A 16,903-nucleotide genomic window follows, 5' to 3' on the forward strand; every position below is an offset into this window, starting at 1 on the left:
CGGAACCCCGGGGCCGTCGTTCGCGTGGGCGACACGGCGCTTCCGCCGCGCGGCACTCCTGGCCTCTCCGGAAGCCAGGCTGCACCTTGGCCGCGCCGATTGGTTGGAAGGGCCAGCGAGCCCCCCTGGGATTGGCCCCGCTGCCGAGTGCGGGCGGGGGAAGTGGAGCTTGTCCCCGCCTACTTCCGGGGTTGGTGGGGGAAGACGGGCGGGTGGCGGTAAGATGGCGGTGCAGGCTGTGCATTTAGAGGCCGACGCCTTCCTGGTGTGCCTCAACCACGCACTGAGCACCGAGAAGGAGGAGGTCATGGGGCTCTGCATCGGCGAGGTATAAGGGCTAGTCGGAGCTGCCCTGGGGAGAGGCGGGCGGGGCACTCGCTGGTGCGGGTTCGCGGTCTGTAGGCTCCTACCTTCCGAGCGGGGCTCGATCACCGTGGCAGGGAGTGTTGTACAGGCCTGGGTGGGGGCGATTCCCCGGCAGAGCCGTGCCGCTGCGCCTCAGGCGTCCCCTCTCCGCTGCTGGCTAGTGTCGACTCATAGTTTCAGCTGCTGTGAAAGTCAAAACTTAGAGTCAGGAAAGCGTCCTGTCTGCACGCCTGACTGTACTCTGATGCGCACCTTTTCCCTACTGAAGGTACAGGAACCGGCCTTCTCCTTGAGGCTGGTTATTTCTTTAGCAGAGGAATGATCGGTTTTTCATTCTGTGTCATTAGGTTGACACGAGCCGAATTGTTCATATCCATTCTGTGATCATCCTGCGCCGCTCTGATAAGAGAAAAGACCGTGTGGAAATTTCACCAGAGCAGCTTTCAGCTGCTTCTACTGAAGCAGAGATATCCTTTCATAGAGACAGAAGCAAATGTGCCAGTGAAGTGGTTTACCTCAGACCTCTTTTTACGGGCTGTGTTTTAGACTTGTTCTAGTTGGCTTGAAGTTGTCTGCTGCTTCCCTCCTGTAACTGTTCTGTTTGGAGGGCTATGCTGGCAGTTGCGATTCTCTGGAGTCTCTGTTGGTTCCAGCGTTTGAGATATAATTCTTTTATAACTGTTTTTTATAGTTTCTTTGTATTTAGTCACAAGTAAAACTGAAGTATGTTTTTGGGGGAGGGTAGTAGTTCATCAGGGAGACTTAGTCAAGATGAAAGCTTGACAAGTCTCTGTTTCTAAGTGTGGTGCACTGGAGAGCCTTTTCCCTACGTACACTTAAGGATGCTGTTTTGGGCAGCTTGCTGCCATGTCAGTTACTGCCACATGCAAACAAAATCCAAGTTGTTTCTGCAGCAGTGGCATCCTGCCAGTGCTGGGGAAGAGGCTTCCATCAGCTTCCTGCCGCATGTCTTGTCACCCCTCTAAGGGATCTGGAATTCCATTGACTGATGAGAAACTCTTTTGTAACTCTGCTGTTTTTCCTTGTACAAAAAGCTTCTTCCATTTGCTCTTGGCTTCAAAAGCACCTTGACTCACACACAGGTTGGCTGAAATGACAGGACGTCCCATGAGAGTTGTGGGCTGGTATCACTCTCATCCTCATATTACTGTCTGGCCATCGCATGTCGGTAAGAGCAGTCTTGGTCTAGGTTCTATATGAAAACTCACAGCTGGCTAATCTTAATACTTGATTTACTGGATTTTCAGAGCTGCACATCCCAGTTATCAAAGGTTGTTTTCTCAGGTGTCCTCTGGTAGGAGAATATTGTGTGGGTGGGCTTCAGGAACCTCTGCCAGTATAGCCCTGTTCCTCTCCATGTGCTCCAGGTGCTGAAACTGCATGTGACTCAGTTGCAGATCAGCTGCTACTAGCACTACTGTTCTTCAAGGCAGGAAAACTAGACCTAAGGTGTGGGGAATAGCAAAAAAACCTGTGGGAATCATAAGCCTGCTGTGACGATTTTTGACATCTGTGAGTGTCAATGCAAAAATGAAAATTTTTTTGAAAGAAGTGCATGAGTGTCTTATATGTGTTGGACATTATGGCTATATAGTGATCTGTGACACCAGGCCTGATACTAAGATGATTTCTTGTTTTGTTAACTCATCTTGTATTTTTGTTACCTCATCTTGTATTTTTGTTCTTTAATTACATTTTAAATTAGATTTTTTTTTTTTTATCTTAGTCACCTGGAGTAAGTAGTTTAATATAAAGCTTGTGACATTTCTTACCAAGTTCCAGGTCACCCTTCAAAAGGTGGCAAATTGTTTTCCACTCCTTCAGGTGACCAGTGCAGTTCTCATTCTCTTATTTGTTTGTCTGCAGATGTCCGCACACAAGCTATGTATCAGATGATGGACCAAGGTTTTGTAGGGCTTATCTTTTCCTGCTTCATTGAGGACAAAAACACAAAGGTAGGTAACTTAAAAATGGTGATAAACCCTCCAAGTGAGAAACATCAGCCCCGGGGGAAAGCTGAAATCCTTGGATGCAGCCTGCAAGAAGGGCTGAGCTCTGCTTGGAGCACAGTCAAAGCACGGCTAGAATGGTGATGTTTGGATTGTAATCCCAATGACAGAAGAATGAGTTATTAATTAATATCTGTGCTGATCCACAGGCTGGCTCTTCAGCCAGCAGAGCTAGGCTGATACTAGTATTCTGGGACTGCATCATATGGCTGCAGCATGTGTGTGCACTGAAACGTGTGAGTGCCCGTCAGATACAGCTTATTGCACCTCTGTGCCTCTAGCCTCTTTAGGAGACGCTGCTATAGTGTGAGATAAGCTGACAGTGGTGTGTCTTGTCTAGGTTTTCCAGGTAGTTATTTAAGATTTTTTTCATAGTTAATGGGTCTGTCAATAGCTGCTTGTAAACAGTTCCAGCATAACCTATCAAAGCAAAAAGCATTGCAACTTGTTAAAATGCTATTTGAAGGCATATTCTGCTTCCTAAAGGAATGTGTGGGTTTAGATGATTTTTTAGATGATTTTTTGCTCTTGGAATCTGACTTTCTGCTGTCTCTCCTAGACAGGCAGGATTCTGTACACCTGTTTCCAGTCCATTCAGGCCCAGAAGAGCTCAGAGTGAGTACAGCAGAAGAATATTATGTCCAGCATCAGGCTGTATTTAATCTTTTCTCTCCTTTCTGGGTTGTTTCAAATAAGTGCCTTCTAGGCTTATCATGAGGAGCCATTGTATCTATACAATACCATTGTATAGAGGTACCTGAATGAGGTCTCCTTACTTCTGCTAATGCAGGCTGCTTGAAGAGAATCTAAAGATTAGGACTGATTAATTTAGCCTAGATAACTTAGTAGCTTAAGATTTGAAGGACACTGTAGCCTGGGTATGCATTTATGCTGTAATCTGTTGTGTAGAAGGCCCACCCTTTTGCTTTCAGCTCTAGAGGTCGAGGCTTCAAGCTTGTATGGTGTAGAGTCCCCACCAACTGCACACATGCTGTGCATTATATTGTCAGTACTGGCCACCTAGTTGCTTTAGCATTTTATTATTAAAACTTAAGACAAGTGTGTGGCTATAGAAGGCTTCATTTGCCTGTCAACTTGGGCATGTGTTCCGAAAAGTAAACCTGCAGCAATGCCATGCGTTGGACAGACTGTTGCAGGTTTGTAGAAGTCCTCTTTTTCTCTCTGCTGTTTTGAAGTTAATTGTATCTGATACCCTTTTAGATATGAAAGGATTGAAATTCCTATTCATGTTGTCCCTCATGAAACCATTGGGAAAGTGTGTCTGGAATCAGCTGTAGAGCTGCCCAAGATCCTTTGCCAAGAAGAGCAAGATGCCTACAGGAGAATTCACAGGTAACAACACTGGGGCTGCACCCTTCTCCAAGACTCTTTGCTAACATGTTCTACTGTTGCTGTACTTAAAGTACCATAACCTTAGCAGGGATATAGAAAATAAGAAGCATTAGCAGCTCATGTGCCATTGTAGGAGAAGTGACTGAATACCTTCACATTAAGGATTTCATGTTCCCTCAGCCTTGCACACAAGAGCTAAGTGTAACTGCTCCTTTGCTGCAACAAAAAAAGATCTAGAGTGTGTGTGAGCTAATGGTGGCACTTCAGTGATGCATCTGCATATGACAGTAATTAGTGTTTAACTAGGGTAAGAGTGCTGAGAAGAAATCTGAAAAATGAGATTAAATATCAGCTTTTTTTTTTTCTGCCTCTGGTGCTCAACACTGGTGTTTCTGTGCCGTAAGCTCTTCGTTATCCTTGTGAATGTACAGGGCTTCAACAAGTGGAGAGGTTTAGATGTACCTGCAGTGTCAGTGACTTGTAGGTAGCTGGTTCTATAGCCTGGGTTTGCCTAATATGCAATTCACTGCTATCTTGTCACTAATCTGCATTCTGTTCATTCTCTTAGCCTCACCCATCTGGACTCTGTAACCAAGATTCATAATGGCTCAGGTAAGGATGCCTTTTTTGCATGCAAGAATCCAGGATGCTGCTCCCAGAGTCAAAACAGTAGAGTCTTGAGCAGGGGTTGGTTTGGCTCTAACTTCAGGGGACAGTAGACCACAGCTGTGTAACAGTCCTCCCTTTGCCATAAAAGACACTTGTAAATAACTATAAGAGCACAAACTTTTGTGGTTTTTTTTGCCATACAGTTAATTTCCAATCACAAACACTGTGTAACACAGAGTTCCCTGAGACTGTTATCTTGTTACATAAAGTCTAGTGGAGGAACAGAATTATAACTAAACACTTTAAAGGAAAACATCAAGGGCTGTAAAATAACCTAATCCTAGCGTTTATGAATGCTGCTGTATCCTTTGACCTTTGTGCAATTGGTTAAAATTACAATAGACTTTGGGTTTGTTTGGGGTTTTTGGGTTGGCTTTTCTTTTTTTTTTCCCCCTGCTAGAACAGCAAGGGGATTTTGGGTTTGGTGAGTCTTAAAGCAGTGTCTGGCTGGTCTATACACATGCTTGCATCTCCTGGCACTTCCTGTATGTTATGTGCATATGATATCTTTGCTTTTGCCAGTGAGATAGGGTGAATCCTAATCCCGCTTCTGTTCCAAGATAAATACCCCATTGTCCGTTCTCACCTGTTCAATAAATGAGGCATTCTTTGCTTCTGAATTTAGAAATTAGTTAGCATCAATGAGGACTTATATGCAGATTTCCAGATTTCTGTCATCCCATCCCTGGGTGTCTAAAGGTCAGATTGGAAGAGCTTGTTTCCCTGTTTACCAAGCTGCTGATTCTCACATTCCTGTGGGCATGTCTGATTGCCTTGACCAGGATGCTGGAGGGTTTCCTTGGCTGTATCTAATGCTTTTGGCTTTGGGGTGGTTGTAGCACACTGAGTCTTCTGTGTGTTTGCACTGGCATGATATGTTCTTGCTCTTTCCAGTGTTCACAAAGAACCTCTGCAGCCAGATGTCTGCCATCAGTGGGCCGCTCCTTCAGTGGCTGGAGGACAGACTAGAGCAGAACAAACAGCGGGTGCAGGAGCTGCAGCAGGAGAAAGAGCAGCTCCTGGAGGAACTAGCTGCTTTAGAGTGAAGGAGGAAATGCAGACCCTTCAGAAAAGAGACATGAAAAAAAATTCTACAAGACCTACTCCTGGCTGAAGGGTGGCCCTACATTGCCTTACAGTGAAAATACTAGCTGTGCCTCTTCTCTTGCCCCAGGCAGCAAAGAGCCCTTCTACAGGATAAGGGCTTTATCTGCCCCAGCTTCATGGAAAGCAGTGGTATCTTTCCAGGTGCTGCATGGTGCAGTGCAATTCTAGCTCAGTGGTGGGGTTGGGCAGCACCTGAAGAGACATCGGTTCTGGAGGGCACGCATCTAGGGAACATGTTGTTTCTCCCTCCCCTATATTTTGACAGAATTCTTATTGCTTTACATGTATTCCAGGAGCCTAGAACAGGAGGCTTAGAGGGGAAAAGTGTGTCCTTGCAGTCATATCTGATGCTGCCAACTTCTGCCGCCTTTTAGTAGCTTCAGTTGACCGTGATCTTATATCTTGTAATGTTCTGGATTACTGGTTGACTACCCAGGCAGGTAAGAGGTGGGAGGGAAGCTTGGGAAGAGACCTGGAAGAACTTTGATGTAGGATGTGTGTTCAGCATACTTCAAACCAAATAAAGAATTCCAAAGCCGGAGCTGTTCGGAGTAGAAATTAAATGGATGCTACAAAGTGCCAGTGCCTGTATTTTTTGACACAGCCCGTATTCTCTTACTTCGTGTAATGCTGTTGCATGCCCAGCACTGAGGTTTTCTGCAAAATGGACTGTCTGCTGGCTCAGTGGGAGGAGTGTGGTTCCTTCCCAGAGGGAAAAAGGTTAAGATGCTGAGAAGAGAACTGATAGATATGCAAGCCTGTCATTCTTACATGCTGAACGTAGTTGCAGAAATTTCGTTAGATTGAAACGGAACAAAATACCTGTTGTTGAACTAATCCTTTAAATGTTCTTCCTGTTGCATTTCAGAGTATCTCCCATCATGTACATCGTCATCTGCATTCTGTTATGTGAAGTCTGTCTCATGTGAGCGAAGGAACCAGCAGCACAGTTAAAACTTCTGGTTTAGCTCCTTGGTTCTAATCTAAACCCTTACACATGCAAGTACCTACCTGCACCTGCATTACTGCAATGGAGGTTGTGACATTCCTGACAACTCGTTATCTTGACTGTTGCTTTGGGAGAAAGAGGCACTCCCTTTCCAGTGAATAGCCAATATTGATTAGCAACTGTAAATTGCTGTCAGACCTGGAAGTCCCTTAGCCAGCTTGTTTTTGTCAGACTTCTCTTTTCAGTCTTTCTGCATTGATATTAGCAAAACCCCAAACAGTAGAACTTATTTGAAGTAAAATGCTCACTGCTTTTTTTTTTTTCCTTGAAAGTGCTGTGAATAGTATTTTTCTTTAATTAGTTTTTGAACAGTTAGTGTCTTTGTTCTGTTGATTTTGTTATTGTTTTCTAGATCAAGTGCTCCTTACCTTGATCTTTGGGCTGGGGGAGGAGCTCACTGCCCCCAGGCTTGATAACAGCTCCTTGGAGATCACCCAGCAGTCCTCGGCCCAACGGCCCTCCAGTGCAATCTCCCAGGGCATCCTGCCAAGCACATCATGGACAAAGCCAAAACTCTTCTCTGCAGTCCTGCTTTCAGTGCTATTGCAGCCCTCCTGGCACCCAAGACCAAAGGGTTAGTTGAGCCTCGCATGACTCGGAGCATGTGTCAGCACATACCTGAGGGGTGGCTTGCCCCACACAATGATGTCATCAATATACTGGAGGTGTTCAGGAGCTTTGCCTTGTCCCAGTGCAGTCTGTAGCAATCCATGGCAATTAGTGAGGCTGTGTTCCCACCCCTGGGGCAGTGAATTCCAGGTGTACTGGATACCCGTCCACGTGAAAGCAAACTGTGGCCTGAGCTCTGCTGCCAAAAGGATCAAGAAAAATGCCTTAGTGATGTCAATTGTTGCATACCTTTTGGCTGACTTTGACTCCAGTTCATACTGGAGTTCTAGCATGTCCAGTCTTGCAGCACTCAGCAGTGGCATGGCTTTGTTCAGGCCATGATAGTCCAATGTTAGCCTCCGCTCTCCATTAAATTTTTGCACTGGCCATATGGGACTGTTAAAGGGTGAGCGAGTCTTGCTGATCACTTCTTGACTCTCCAGTTGCCGAATCAGCTTATGGATGGGAACTAGGGAGTGTGATATTGTCACCAGTGCACTGTCACAGTAGCAATTGGCACCTGCTCTTCTTTAACCCACAGCAACGCCACCACAGGCGGATCGTCTGAGAGACCAGGCAAGCTAGACAGCTGCTTAATCTTCTCCATATTCAAGGCAGCTATACCGACAGTCCAATGGTACCCTCTTGGATCCTTGAAGTACCCTCTCCTGAGGTAGTCTATGCCAAGGATAATCAAGCCTCCGGACCAGTCACAATAGGCTGCTTTTGCCACTCACCCCCAGTTAGGCTTACCTCAGCCTCCAACACAGGCAGCTGTTGGGATCCTCCTGTCAGTCCAGAACTGCGGATGGATTCTGCCCCTTTGTAATCTGATGGTGTTAGAGTATCCTGTGTGCTGGTGTCCACTAGAGCTTCATGCTGCTGTGGAGCTGATGTGCCAGGTCATCAAATCCACACGGTCCAGTAAACCTGGTTATTCCTTTCCTCTGCCTGGCCAAAGGCATGGCCCCTCTAGTCCTGGTCAGAGTATTCATTACTTGATTTTTGTAACTGCAAACCAGAAGCCAAAAGTAAGATCAGCCCTTCTACTCTGTCCAGGAGGCACTGGAGCAGTGATTTTCCTGGATGGATGCCTTTTGGCTGTTGTTTGTTCTTGCAGTTCCTGTACCCAAGCTTTTAGTCTCCAGGTAGGCTCACTATCGCACTTCCTTATGTTCTTCCCCTGGTCATGCAGGGGTGGCATGTGGTGTGTATCACTGGTACAGTCTCCCTTGAACAGAAAAAGGCTGACTTAATAGCTGAGATGTTGGTCAGCGTTGGTGAGGAAGACCTATCCTTTAATTGCTGGGACAATTGTTGAGACAGCTTCTCCACAGCTGAGACACAGGTCTGTAGAGAGGAAGCAAGATTCTCTTTGAATTCTCAGAGTAGTCTGGCCAATCCATCCACAGTTGGTGCCTTTGTGTCTGTCCAGCTCATTATAGCCAAGGTGTTGGTGTATGATGTTGGTGCGCTTTGTACAAACTTTCGCTACATGGACCATGTGCACTGAATTTCATCCGGGTCTTTGGATACCTGGTTGTCATCCACGTTGGCATCCAGACAGCCTCTTCTGATTCTGTCTTCTGCTCCCTCTTAGGAGAAGCTTCTTCATCCCTTCCTCAATGAGTTGACTTCCGTTTCCATTGTTTCTTCTTAATTATATGGGTCACTGATATAGTTGAAGGATGGGTCTCTGGTTTAGCAACAGTGTCTGATAGTATGTCTTCAGATCAAGAGACTCTCTCTTCTCCTTGAGGGTGCTGAGCAGTGTTTGGTAGGTGCAGGCCGGGCCACGGCACAGTGCGATAAGTTGTGCCTCTCTGGAATAGCCAGGGCATCTTTTATTCAAACATTCTCTCACTTCATCAGGATCCTCCACTTGTTCAGGAGTGAAGTCCCAGATCATTGGAGGTGACAAGCTTTCTACATACCTGCCCATATTCTCCCACGTGCCTTGACACCTATAACCACACTGCCACAGGGCATGGGTGGTATGCAGAAACCTCCAGCAGTAACATGCAAGTAAAATTAAGCAAAACCTGCTGCAGAAAGTGAACTTGCAGAATCCGGATGCACAATCTGAATAGGCACCATCCCCCTGTGTTCTGGTTTTGGCTGGGATAGTTAATTTTCTTCCTAGTAGCTGGTATAGTGCTGTGTTTTGGATTTAGTATGAGAATAAGGTTGATAACACCCTGATGTTTTAGTTGTTGCTAAGTAGTGCTTACACTGGTCAAGGACTTTTTCAGCTTCCCATGCTCTGCTGGGTGTACAGGAAGCTGGGAGGGGGCACAGCCAAGACAGCTCATCCAAACTGGCCAAAGGGATATTCCATACCGTATGACGTCATGCCCAGTGTATATAAGCTGGGGGGAGTTGGCCAGGGGCAGTGATAACTGCTTGGGCTGGGAGTTATAAAGAGTAGCTAAGGCCAATTTTGGGTCTGATAGAAGCATGTCCACTTTAGGAGGACTGTGATGCTTGTCTCAGTGGTAAATCTGGCCCAGTGTTGCCAACCTAAATATTTTCAAATGTAGAGAGTTCTCAGCCTCAGGTCCATTTTCTGGCTCCGAGCAGGTTACTTGCTTTTTTGTAAGTGACACTACGCTGGGATTTCTCCAGACGCAACTGACTGAGAACACAATTTGTTACGCCTTGTTCTTAATTCATAGTAGGAAGATCCTACAAATGGCTCAGCACCAGAGATACGAACATGAAATGTGCCAGCAGCACAAATAGTCTTGTTCACACTCAGAAGCAGTTGTAGAGTAAGTTCACCTGCTCCCTCCCCCCACACAGCATTTCTTCTCCCCTGTCTTCCTGAGTGCCAACAAATGTCCATTTCTGTTTATAACTTTGCTTTGAATGTCTTTTTCCTTAGGATGTAGAAGACCCCCATTGCTGGCAGCCTGTGTGATCTGAGGAACAAACATGGTGTGGGTGACACAAAGACACAAGCAGCAGCTTCAGTCCTGCAGTGGGGGCACTTCGGCCCCTGTTCCCAGGTCTGGAGCAGTAAGTCACATCTGTCCATCTGGGGTTTGTTCTCCCAAGTAAAGGGATGAAGTAAAGGGAGGGAGTATATCAAGTAAAGGGCGGGAATGGGGTCCTGGATATTTGAATGGGAGCCCAGTTCTGGTGTAGAAGTTTGTAGGAGGATCTGGAACATCTCGAGAGAGTTCAACAGAACTTGAAAAAAGGAACTTAAAGTCTTTAAGGTTAAATTTGAGAAACTGCCTCTTTTTAGTTTATTTTAAAAAATAGCAGAGAGGTATTTTGACTATTGATTTACTTATAAAACAGGACATCTGGAAAGAAGGCCTTTCTATGTGTGTTTATAAAAGGCCTAGCAAGATTTAACAGCTAGGAGCAGAAATTTGCTACCTTCAGCGAAGGTGCCATTTCTTGCCAATAAGGGGATTGTACACTGAAAGGTCTTGCTTGGGTGTGCTCATAGAGCGTCATTGTTTGGAATACATCTCCAAGATATACTTTATTCAGCCTCTGGGAAAAATTTTGTAACCTGTATATGCAGGAGGTCAGACTAGATGACCCTAATGCTGCCCATCATAGCCCTCAGAACTCAAACTGCTATGAAAGTTGGAAAAGTGCTAGAAAATCAGCTGCATGTATTTGTACAAAATTGCACGTGATTTCTCTTGACAAGTTTCACATATGAATTGCCTGTCCCTCACCAAAGGAACCCCAATTTCCTCTACATTTTTGGTTGCTACCTGTAATGTGGTTCATCTAAAGAAATTACTCCAGCCCACACCTGAGGAAGTCAGCATAAGGGTTTCTGTTATCAGAGATCCCCTATTCCTGATGCTGAATGTCTGCAGCAGCATTTAGGGTGATAATTGCTAATGTCAGCACAATGACCTCATGTTTAGCCTCGTTTCTTATTTATTCTCCAGTGCATTCATTTCTTTCTCTTTTCAGGGGAATTAAGAGGGCATTTCAGTTTACAGGAGGCAGCACAGCTGATCCGTGTGGCTGCGTTTGCCAAAGCCCCGGACTTTCCAGAACACAAAACGCCTGAAGTTACCCTTCTCACTTCGCTCTCCAAAAGGCGCTAGGTGTCCAATGCCTGCCGCTAATCCTGCCTTTATTTCTCCCAGCTGAGAGCCGGATCCGGTCTGTGGCTGCCGCGGGACTTTAACAGCGAGGGGCTCCTGGCGGCAGCGGGGAGGGGGAGACGCTTTTGCCCGGGGCCGGGCTCCCGGCGCGCACCCGGGGAGCGGCTCGCTCCTGTGCGCAGGCAGGGAGCGCCGCCTGCCGCAGGAGCCGCACGGAGCAAGAGGAGCCTGCGGCAGGTACGAGCTACCGGTAATACTTTAATTTAAGCTCACCTCCAGATTTTTGTCAGCTGCTTAACTCGAGGCTAGAGCTCAGATAATGCCCTCCCTAGCTGTCACTGATGCTCCAGGGTGCTATAGGAGAAGCGCTGATGGAGTTACTACAGCTTGTCTAGGAAAAGGAATTTGTTGCATGGGTCTTCTTCTGTTTTGATTTTTCAAACATATAGAAAGTTTTATCTTTGAGAAGCAGAACACTTTCAGATGTTTATAATACTGACATCATTCAAAATGAGTACCAAAGATGCAGTTCTGATATTTTGTAACCTAAGCCTTTAGTGGATCATTTCAGCAGGTAGCGAGCAGCTAATCACCACTATAAATCAGAAGAAAATCTTAATTTACACCAATTGAGGGTATTGAAAGGGTTAAAAACCACAAGAGCAAGAAAAATGTCGTAAATACCTTAGTCACTTAATTGGATCAGAAGACACCCTGGTGTGATTTAAGGATGTTGTGAATGCTTTACAGTTTGATGTGATTTAGGGAGTAGCTAGAAGAACAATTATAAGATAAGGGGAGCTCCGGGATAATCTCGTTACAGACAACTCGGCCTTGGGAGAACAGATGCACGGAACCATGAAGATAGGAAGAAACAAGAAGAATGGCAACAATAGTCTTGAAGGACAACATCTACGTGATCCTAGGACTGAGTTTGCGCAGAAACAAGGGTCAATGAGCGAGCACAGTGAAGAAGACTATGAGCCTTCATCTGAAGACCCCCAAAGACCACCACGAGAGATGACTGTGTGTGCGAATTGGATATTTGCATATGCTAATAAGTTCCTAGAAATCTCATGTTTATGTAAACGAATTCCTGGAACTCCTATGAATATGTATGATTGTATAGTATATATTCCCTAAAAGTTCATTAACTCGTTGGAGCACTTATGGTGGAGAATCCCCAGTGCTACCCAGCGCTGCAATAAAGGATACCTGCTTAATAGTAACCTCACTGCTATTGAGTTTCATTTCAGGGACTCTCTGAATACTCTGTTTCTCCCTTGGGGAGATGCGGACTGTGAGGAGAAGCATCTGTGAATTTTTGTATCAGTATGCATTTTCTGTTTTAAATGCTGAATGGCAAAAAAATGATCTGTTAAAAACAATTTGTCTGTGAGTGAGGATCCTCTCTGCAGCATATGGTCTTGCAGACCAATTTGATCAATGACTGTCAGAGCCCTGAGGGCACTAATAGGCCTTAATGGCCCTGAGCAGCCTCACCTGGGGCCTCCCCTCCACACCCTGCCCATGGGCTCAGGAGCTGCTTTAATCTGAGCTCTGGACTTTCAGTATCTGCTTGAGCTGCTCTGCATGAAAACTGGTTTCTGGCTCAGCCACAGCCATGCCTTGGCTGTCCTTGGACCCTGATTTGTGGACTTGTGTCCTGGACTGATATGGGATCTGTCTCATCACCATGGCCCTGCCTGGCCATCCCAGGGCTGTATCTGATGCTGGATATTTTTGCTGGACTTGACTGTGAGCTGTGGATTGACTTCCTAAACTTGCCTTGCCACCATGGACTTGTCTCATGATCTCGGTTGAACCTGGCTGCCCCCCTGGCCTGCCCTGCTCCCTCACTGGGGGTGGCGGGATGGGTCCTGGCTGGTGAGGTCCTGCCCTGATGGCTGGGTTATCCCCTCGGGTCCTGGCTCCCCATCCCTTGGAGAGCAGCTGGCCTTTGCTGCAGCTTGAAAATGATCGGACAGATGAGCTAAAAGATACTAGCTTATAGCTGCTATGTGCTACCAAATCTTAGTAGAGACCAGGTTGACATGATGCAGTTTTAATATAAATGCTGATACCTCTCCATTCTTTTGTAGAACTCATCTCAGACAATTGTGAAGAAGGAGAAGAAACTGTATTTCTGAGGTGTAATTTAACTACTGCTGTGGTAAGAAGCCAGCAGTTGTGCTGCCAGTCCTGGGTTGTCTTCCCTGCCCAGCAAAGCCTGCAGGTTAGGATGTATTTCAGAAATAACATGGCTGTGTGAGGAGAAAAAGAGACTTGCTGGGGCAATCACATTGTTGCAGAGCAAAAGTGATGTGGAAAGAAAATGACGAATTACAGAGCTCAGTCCAAGCAAGGAGGTCACAAGGACACCTCTAAGTACTCAGACACTGAAGATTTTTAACATCTTGTCTGTGGACAAGAGCATGTGAAAAGGGGGATGAGCTGGGTGTCAGTTGACGGGTTGTGAGCGGTTGCATCACTTGTTTCTCCTGAGTTTTGTTTCTCTTTTATTTTTGGTGTTTTCACTACAACTTCTAATTAGTTATTTTATTTCAATTATTAAACTGTTCTTATCTCAATCCATGAGTTTTCTTACTTTTGCCCTTCCAATTCTCTCCTCCATCCCACTGGGGCTAGGGGCAGGGGGGTGAGCAAGCAGCTCTGTGGTGCTTAGTTGCCAGCTGGGGTTAAACCATGACACCCTGCAAATGCCTCCTCCACTAACTGGATGTGCACAAACCTGACGCATAAACCTGCTTCACAGTCTGAAAACTCAAAAACCTGCTGCACAGACATGCTTGTGATGGATGTACTTGACTCCTTAACCAAATGGCCTAAGCCGTAACCGGGCCAAGAACTTCCCTAGTTCCAATCTGTTCTCTGAAAACCCGCAAAGGAGCAGAGTGGCGCAGTGAGCATCGATGCATAGGAGCTTGGAACACCAATCATGCGATTAACATATCAATCGTGGGTGGCTTTTCCAAGACTCATTTATCAAGGATCGAAGAAAGTTGTGGGTACAAAGAGTCTCATGCATACCTTTTCCATTTCATGTAACTTAACTACAAGCCAACCGCTTTATTCCGTATGACAGCCTAAGTGAGCCTTCTTGGAGCTCTCACTGCTAAGCAGCCTGGCTGTATGGCGGTGATCTTCCCTTGAGCTGGGACACCTCTCAAGGTTGCTCCTTGAGGCAGAGAGACCTTCACCAACATCAGATCTTCGGTAAGCGTAACCTTGTGTATTGGTAACTATGGTTTTTGTCTTGGTAGTTTTGAATCATTATTATATCCTTTGTGCAGTACAGTAATAGAGTGAACCTTGCTATCGAACTTTGTTAAGTTTCACTTGTACAACATCATATTTGAATAAAACCAGTTTTACTTATACCTATGACAGTGGTTCTATACGTGATCTAAATTGCCCATTCATGACGGCACCTCAGTGGCCCTAATACTCACCTCCCACTTCACAGCCAAATAATCCTATGTCAATCCATGCCATGTCCTGTATCTCAGCAACTCTGGCCATGTTGTTCTTTGGTGGTTTGGGTTGCTTTGTATCTGGCACGCTTCCATGTTCTTTGACTTCATTTTCATCTGTGGTGCTGAAATGGAAGCAGTGGTTGCCTTAAGCAGCTTTCTGAAAAGACTAGAATGGATGAAGAGTTTTTAAGCTAGAGCATGTACATTCTCTTGCCTCAGGTGGGGTGAAACCACACACAACAGCACTAAGCAAAAGAAACGTCAAGCCTGAGCAGGCAGCCATGCTCCCCTGCACTCCCAAAGCCTGCATGCACAAATGATGCCCATCAGGACTGATGACCCACAGGACTCACATCAGTCTCGTGGTACAGTGACGTCACTGGTGCATGAAAATAGCTTTGAGGAGCTCATGAATGCCTCATCATGGGCACCTGGATGTGGGCGTGACCTGCTAGCTCACTCTAGCTCACACTTAACAGAGCTTCTCTGGATGTTACCACTAGGTGTTCTGCTACTGTGCTTTGCCATGTTTCATGGCGAGATCATCTTTCAGAGACTGTGCTGATGGGCTTATGAAGAGAAATAAGAAAGCCAGGGAGGCTGCACAGAATGAGGCTAGGAGGGTATTTGGTTCCACACATTTAATCACAGCAAAACTGTCAGTGTACCACCATGTGAGGGAGTGTTTATATTGGTGCATCTGCTTTATTATAGATTATATCTTATTTTATATTATATAAATATATATATAATTGTTATACATATATATTCTTTATTACATATGTCTCTGTGCTAGCCAAACCCATTATTTTCACCTAAGAAATAGAGGCAGTTGTCACCCTCCCTTACTTCTGGAGCTTCCAGGTAGGGCCATTCTCCCCAGCTGTGGCACAGAGCACATTTTCATAGAATCATAGAATCGTCAAGGTTGGAAAAGACCCTTAAGATCATCCAGTCCAACTGTTAACCTATCACTGCCAAGTCCATCTATACCATGTCCTCGAGCACCACATCTATCTGTTCTTTAAATACCTCCAGGGATGGAGACTCAACCACTTCCCTGGGTAGCCTGTTCCAATGCTTGACCACCCTTTCGGTGAAGAAGTTTTTCCTAATATCTAACCTAAACCTCCCCTGGTGCAGCTTTAGGCCATTTTTTACATCTTGTCCTGCCTGGACTGGCCCAAGGGCTACTGCATGAACTATCTCCTGTTTAATTTGTTCAAAGGCTTGTAGTTGCTCAGGGCCTCATTTGAAATCGTTCTTCTTCCAGGTCACTTGATAGAGAGGGCTTACGATCAGACTGTAATTTGGAATATGCATTCTCCAAAAACCCACAACGCCCAAGAAAGCTTGTGTTTCCTTTTTGCTGGTTGGTGGAGGCATGGCTGTTATTTTGTTGATTACATCCATTGGGATCTGATGACTTCCATCTTGCAATATGATACCTAAAAAGTGGATCTCCTGTGCAGGTCCCTTGACCTTACTTTGCTTTATGGCAAAGCCAGCTTCCAGAAGGATTTGGACTATTTTCTTCCCTTTCTCAAAAACCTCTTCTACTGTATTGCCCCATACGATGATGTCATCAATGTATTGCAGGTGTTCTGGAGCCCCACCCTGTTCCAATGCAGTCTGGATCGGTCCATGGCAAATGGTGGAGCTGCGTTCCCACCCCTGGGGCAGTGAATTCCAGGTGTACTGGATACCCGTCCACGTGAAAGCAAACTGTGGCCTGAGCTCTGCTGCCAAAAGGATCAAGAAAAATGCCTTAGTGATGTCAATTGTTGCACACCTTTTGGCTGACTTTGACTCCAGTTCATACTGGAGTTCTAGCATGTCCAGTCTTGCAGCACTCAGCAGTGGCATGGCTTTGTTCAGGCCATGATAGTCCAATGTTAGCCTCCACTCTCCATTAAATTTTTGCACTGGCCATATGGGACTGTTAAAGGGTGAATGAGTATCGCTGATCACTCCTTGGCTCTACAATCAACGAATCAGCTTATGGATGGGAATCAGGTAGTCTCTGTTGGTGCGATATTGCTGCTGGTGCACTGTTGTGGTAGCGATTGGCACCTGTTGTTCTTTAACCCTCAGCAACCCCACAATAGAAGGGTCCTTCAAGAGACCAGGCATGGTAGACAGCTGTTTAATTTCCTCCGTCTCCAAGGCAGCTATACCAAA

General features: G+C 45.8%; 1 protein-coding gene across 10 annotated transcripts; it reads left to right on the forward strand.

Moving 5' to 3' along the window:
- The first annotated feature begins 51 nt into the window (after positions 1-51).
- BRCC3 (BRCA1/BRCA2-containing complex subunit 3) lies at positions 52-14,611 on the forward strand. 10 transcript variants are annotated; one of them, XR_015702645.1, is made up of 11 exons: positions 71-328; positions 714-833; positions 1,468-1,555; positions 2,254-2,342; positions 2,956-3,011; positions 3,618-3,749; positions 4,318-4,361; positions 5,313-5,965; positions 6,394-7,108; positions 9,819-9,914; positions 10,028-10,070. XR_015702645.1 is itself a non-coding variant. In XM_087748818.1 (9 exons), exons 1-8 carry the CDS (start codon positions 224-226, stop codon positions 9,911-9,913), a joined length of 729 nt encoding a protein of 242 aa, XP_087604944.1. In that variant the 5' UTR covers positions 52-223; the 3' UTR covers position 9,914; positions 10,028-10,166. The 10 variants fall into 10 exon arrangements, 2 of the variants coding, with proteins under 2 accessions (XP_087604944.1, XP_009462464.1); XR_015702649.1 differs by lacking the exons at positions 5,313-5,965; positions 6,394-7,108; positions 9,819-9,914 and adding exons at positions 11,089-11,462; positions 12,049-13,321 and having other exon boundaries at positions 54-328; positions 10,028-10,151; XR_015702648.1 differs by lacking the exons at positions 5,313-5,965; positions 6,394-7,108; positions 9,819-9,914 and adding exons at positions 11,089-11,462; positions 12,049-13,321 and having other exon boundaries at positions 55-328; positions 10,028-10,161.
- Positions 14,612-16,903: the final 2,292 nt, after the last annotated feature.

This window comes from Nipponia nippon, unplaced genomic scaffold, assembly GCF_047370975.1.
Source record: "Nipponia nippon isolate SJK-2023a ecotype South Korea unplaced genomic scaffold, ASM4737097v1 scaffold_12, whole genome shotgun sequence".
Classification (NCBI taxonomy): domain Eukaryota; kingdom Metazoa; phylum Chordata; class Aves; order Pelecaniformes; family Threskiornithidae; genus Nipponia; species Nipponia nippon.

Excerpts from the sequence above, each read along its gene's own strand:
- BRCC3 (XM_009464189.2), top strand. The coding sequence starts at position 224 with ATGGCGGTGCAGGCTGTGCATTTAGAGGCCGACGCCTTCCTGGTGTGC. Across the intron at positions 2,343-2,955 it reads TTGAGGACAAAAACACAAAG|ACAGGCAGGATTCTGTACAC; the intron begins GTAGGTAACTTA and ends TGTCTCTCCTAG. Across the intron at positions 3,012-3,617 it reads CAGGCCCAGAAGAGCTCAGA|ATATGAAAGGATTGAAATTC; the intron begins GTGAGTACAGCA and ends ATACCCTTTTAG.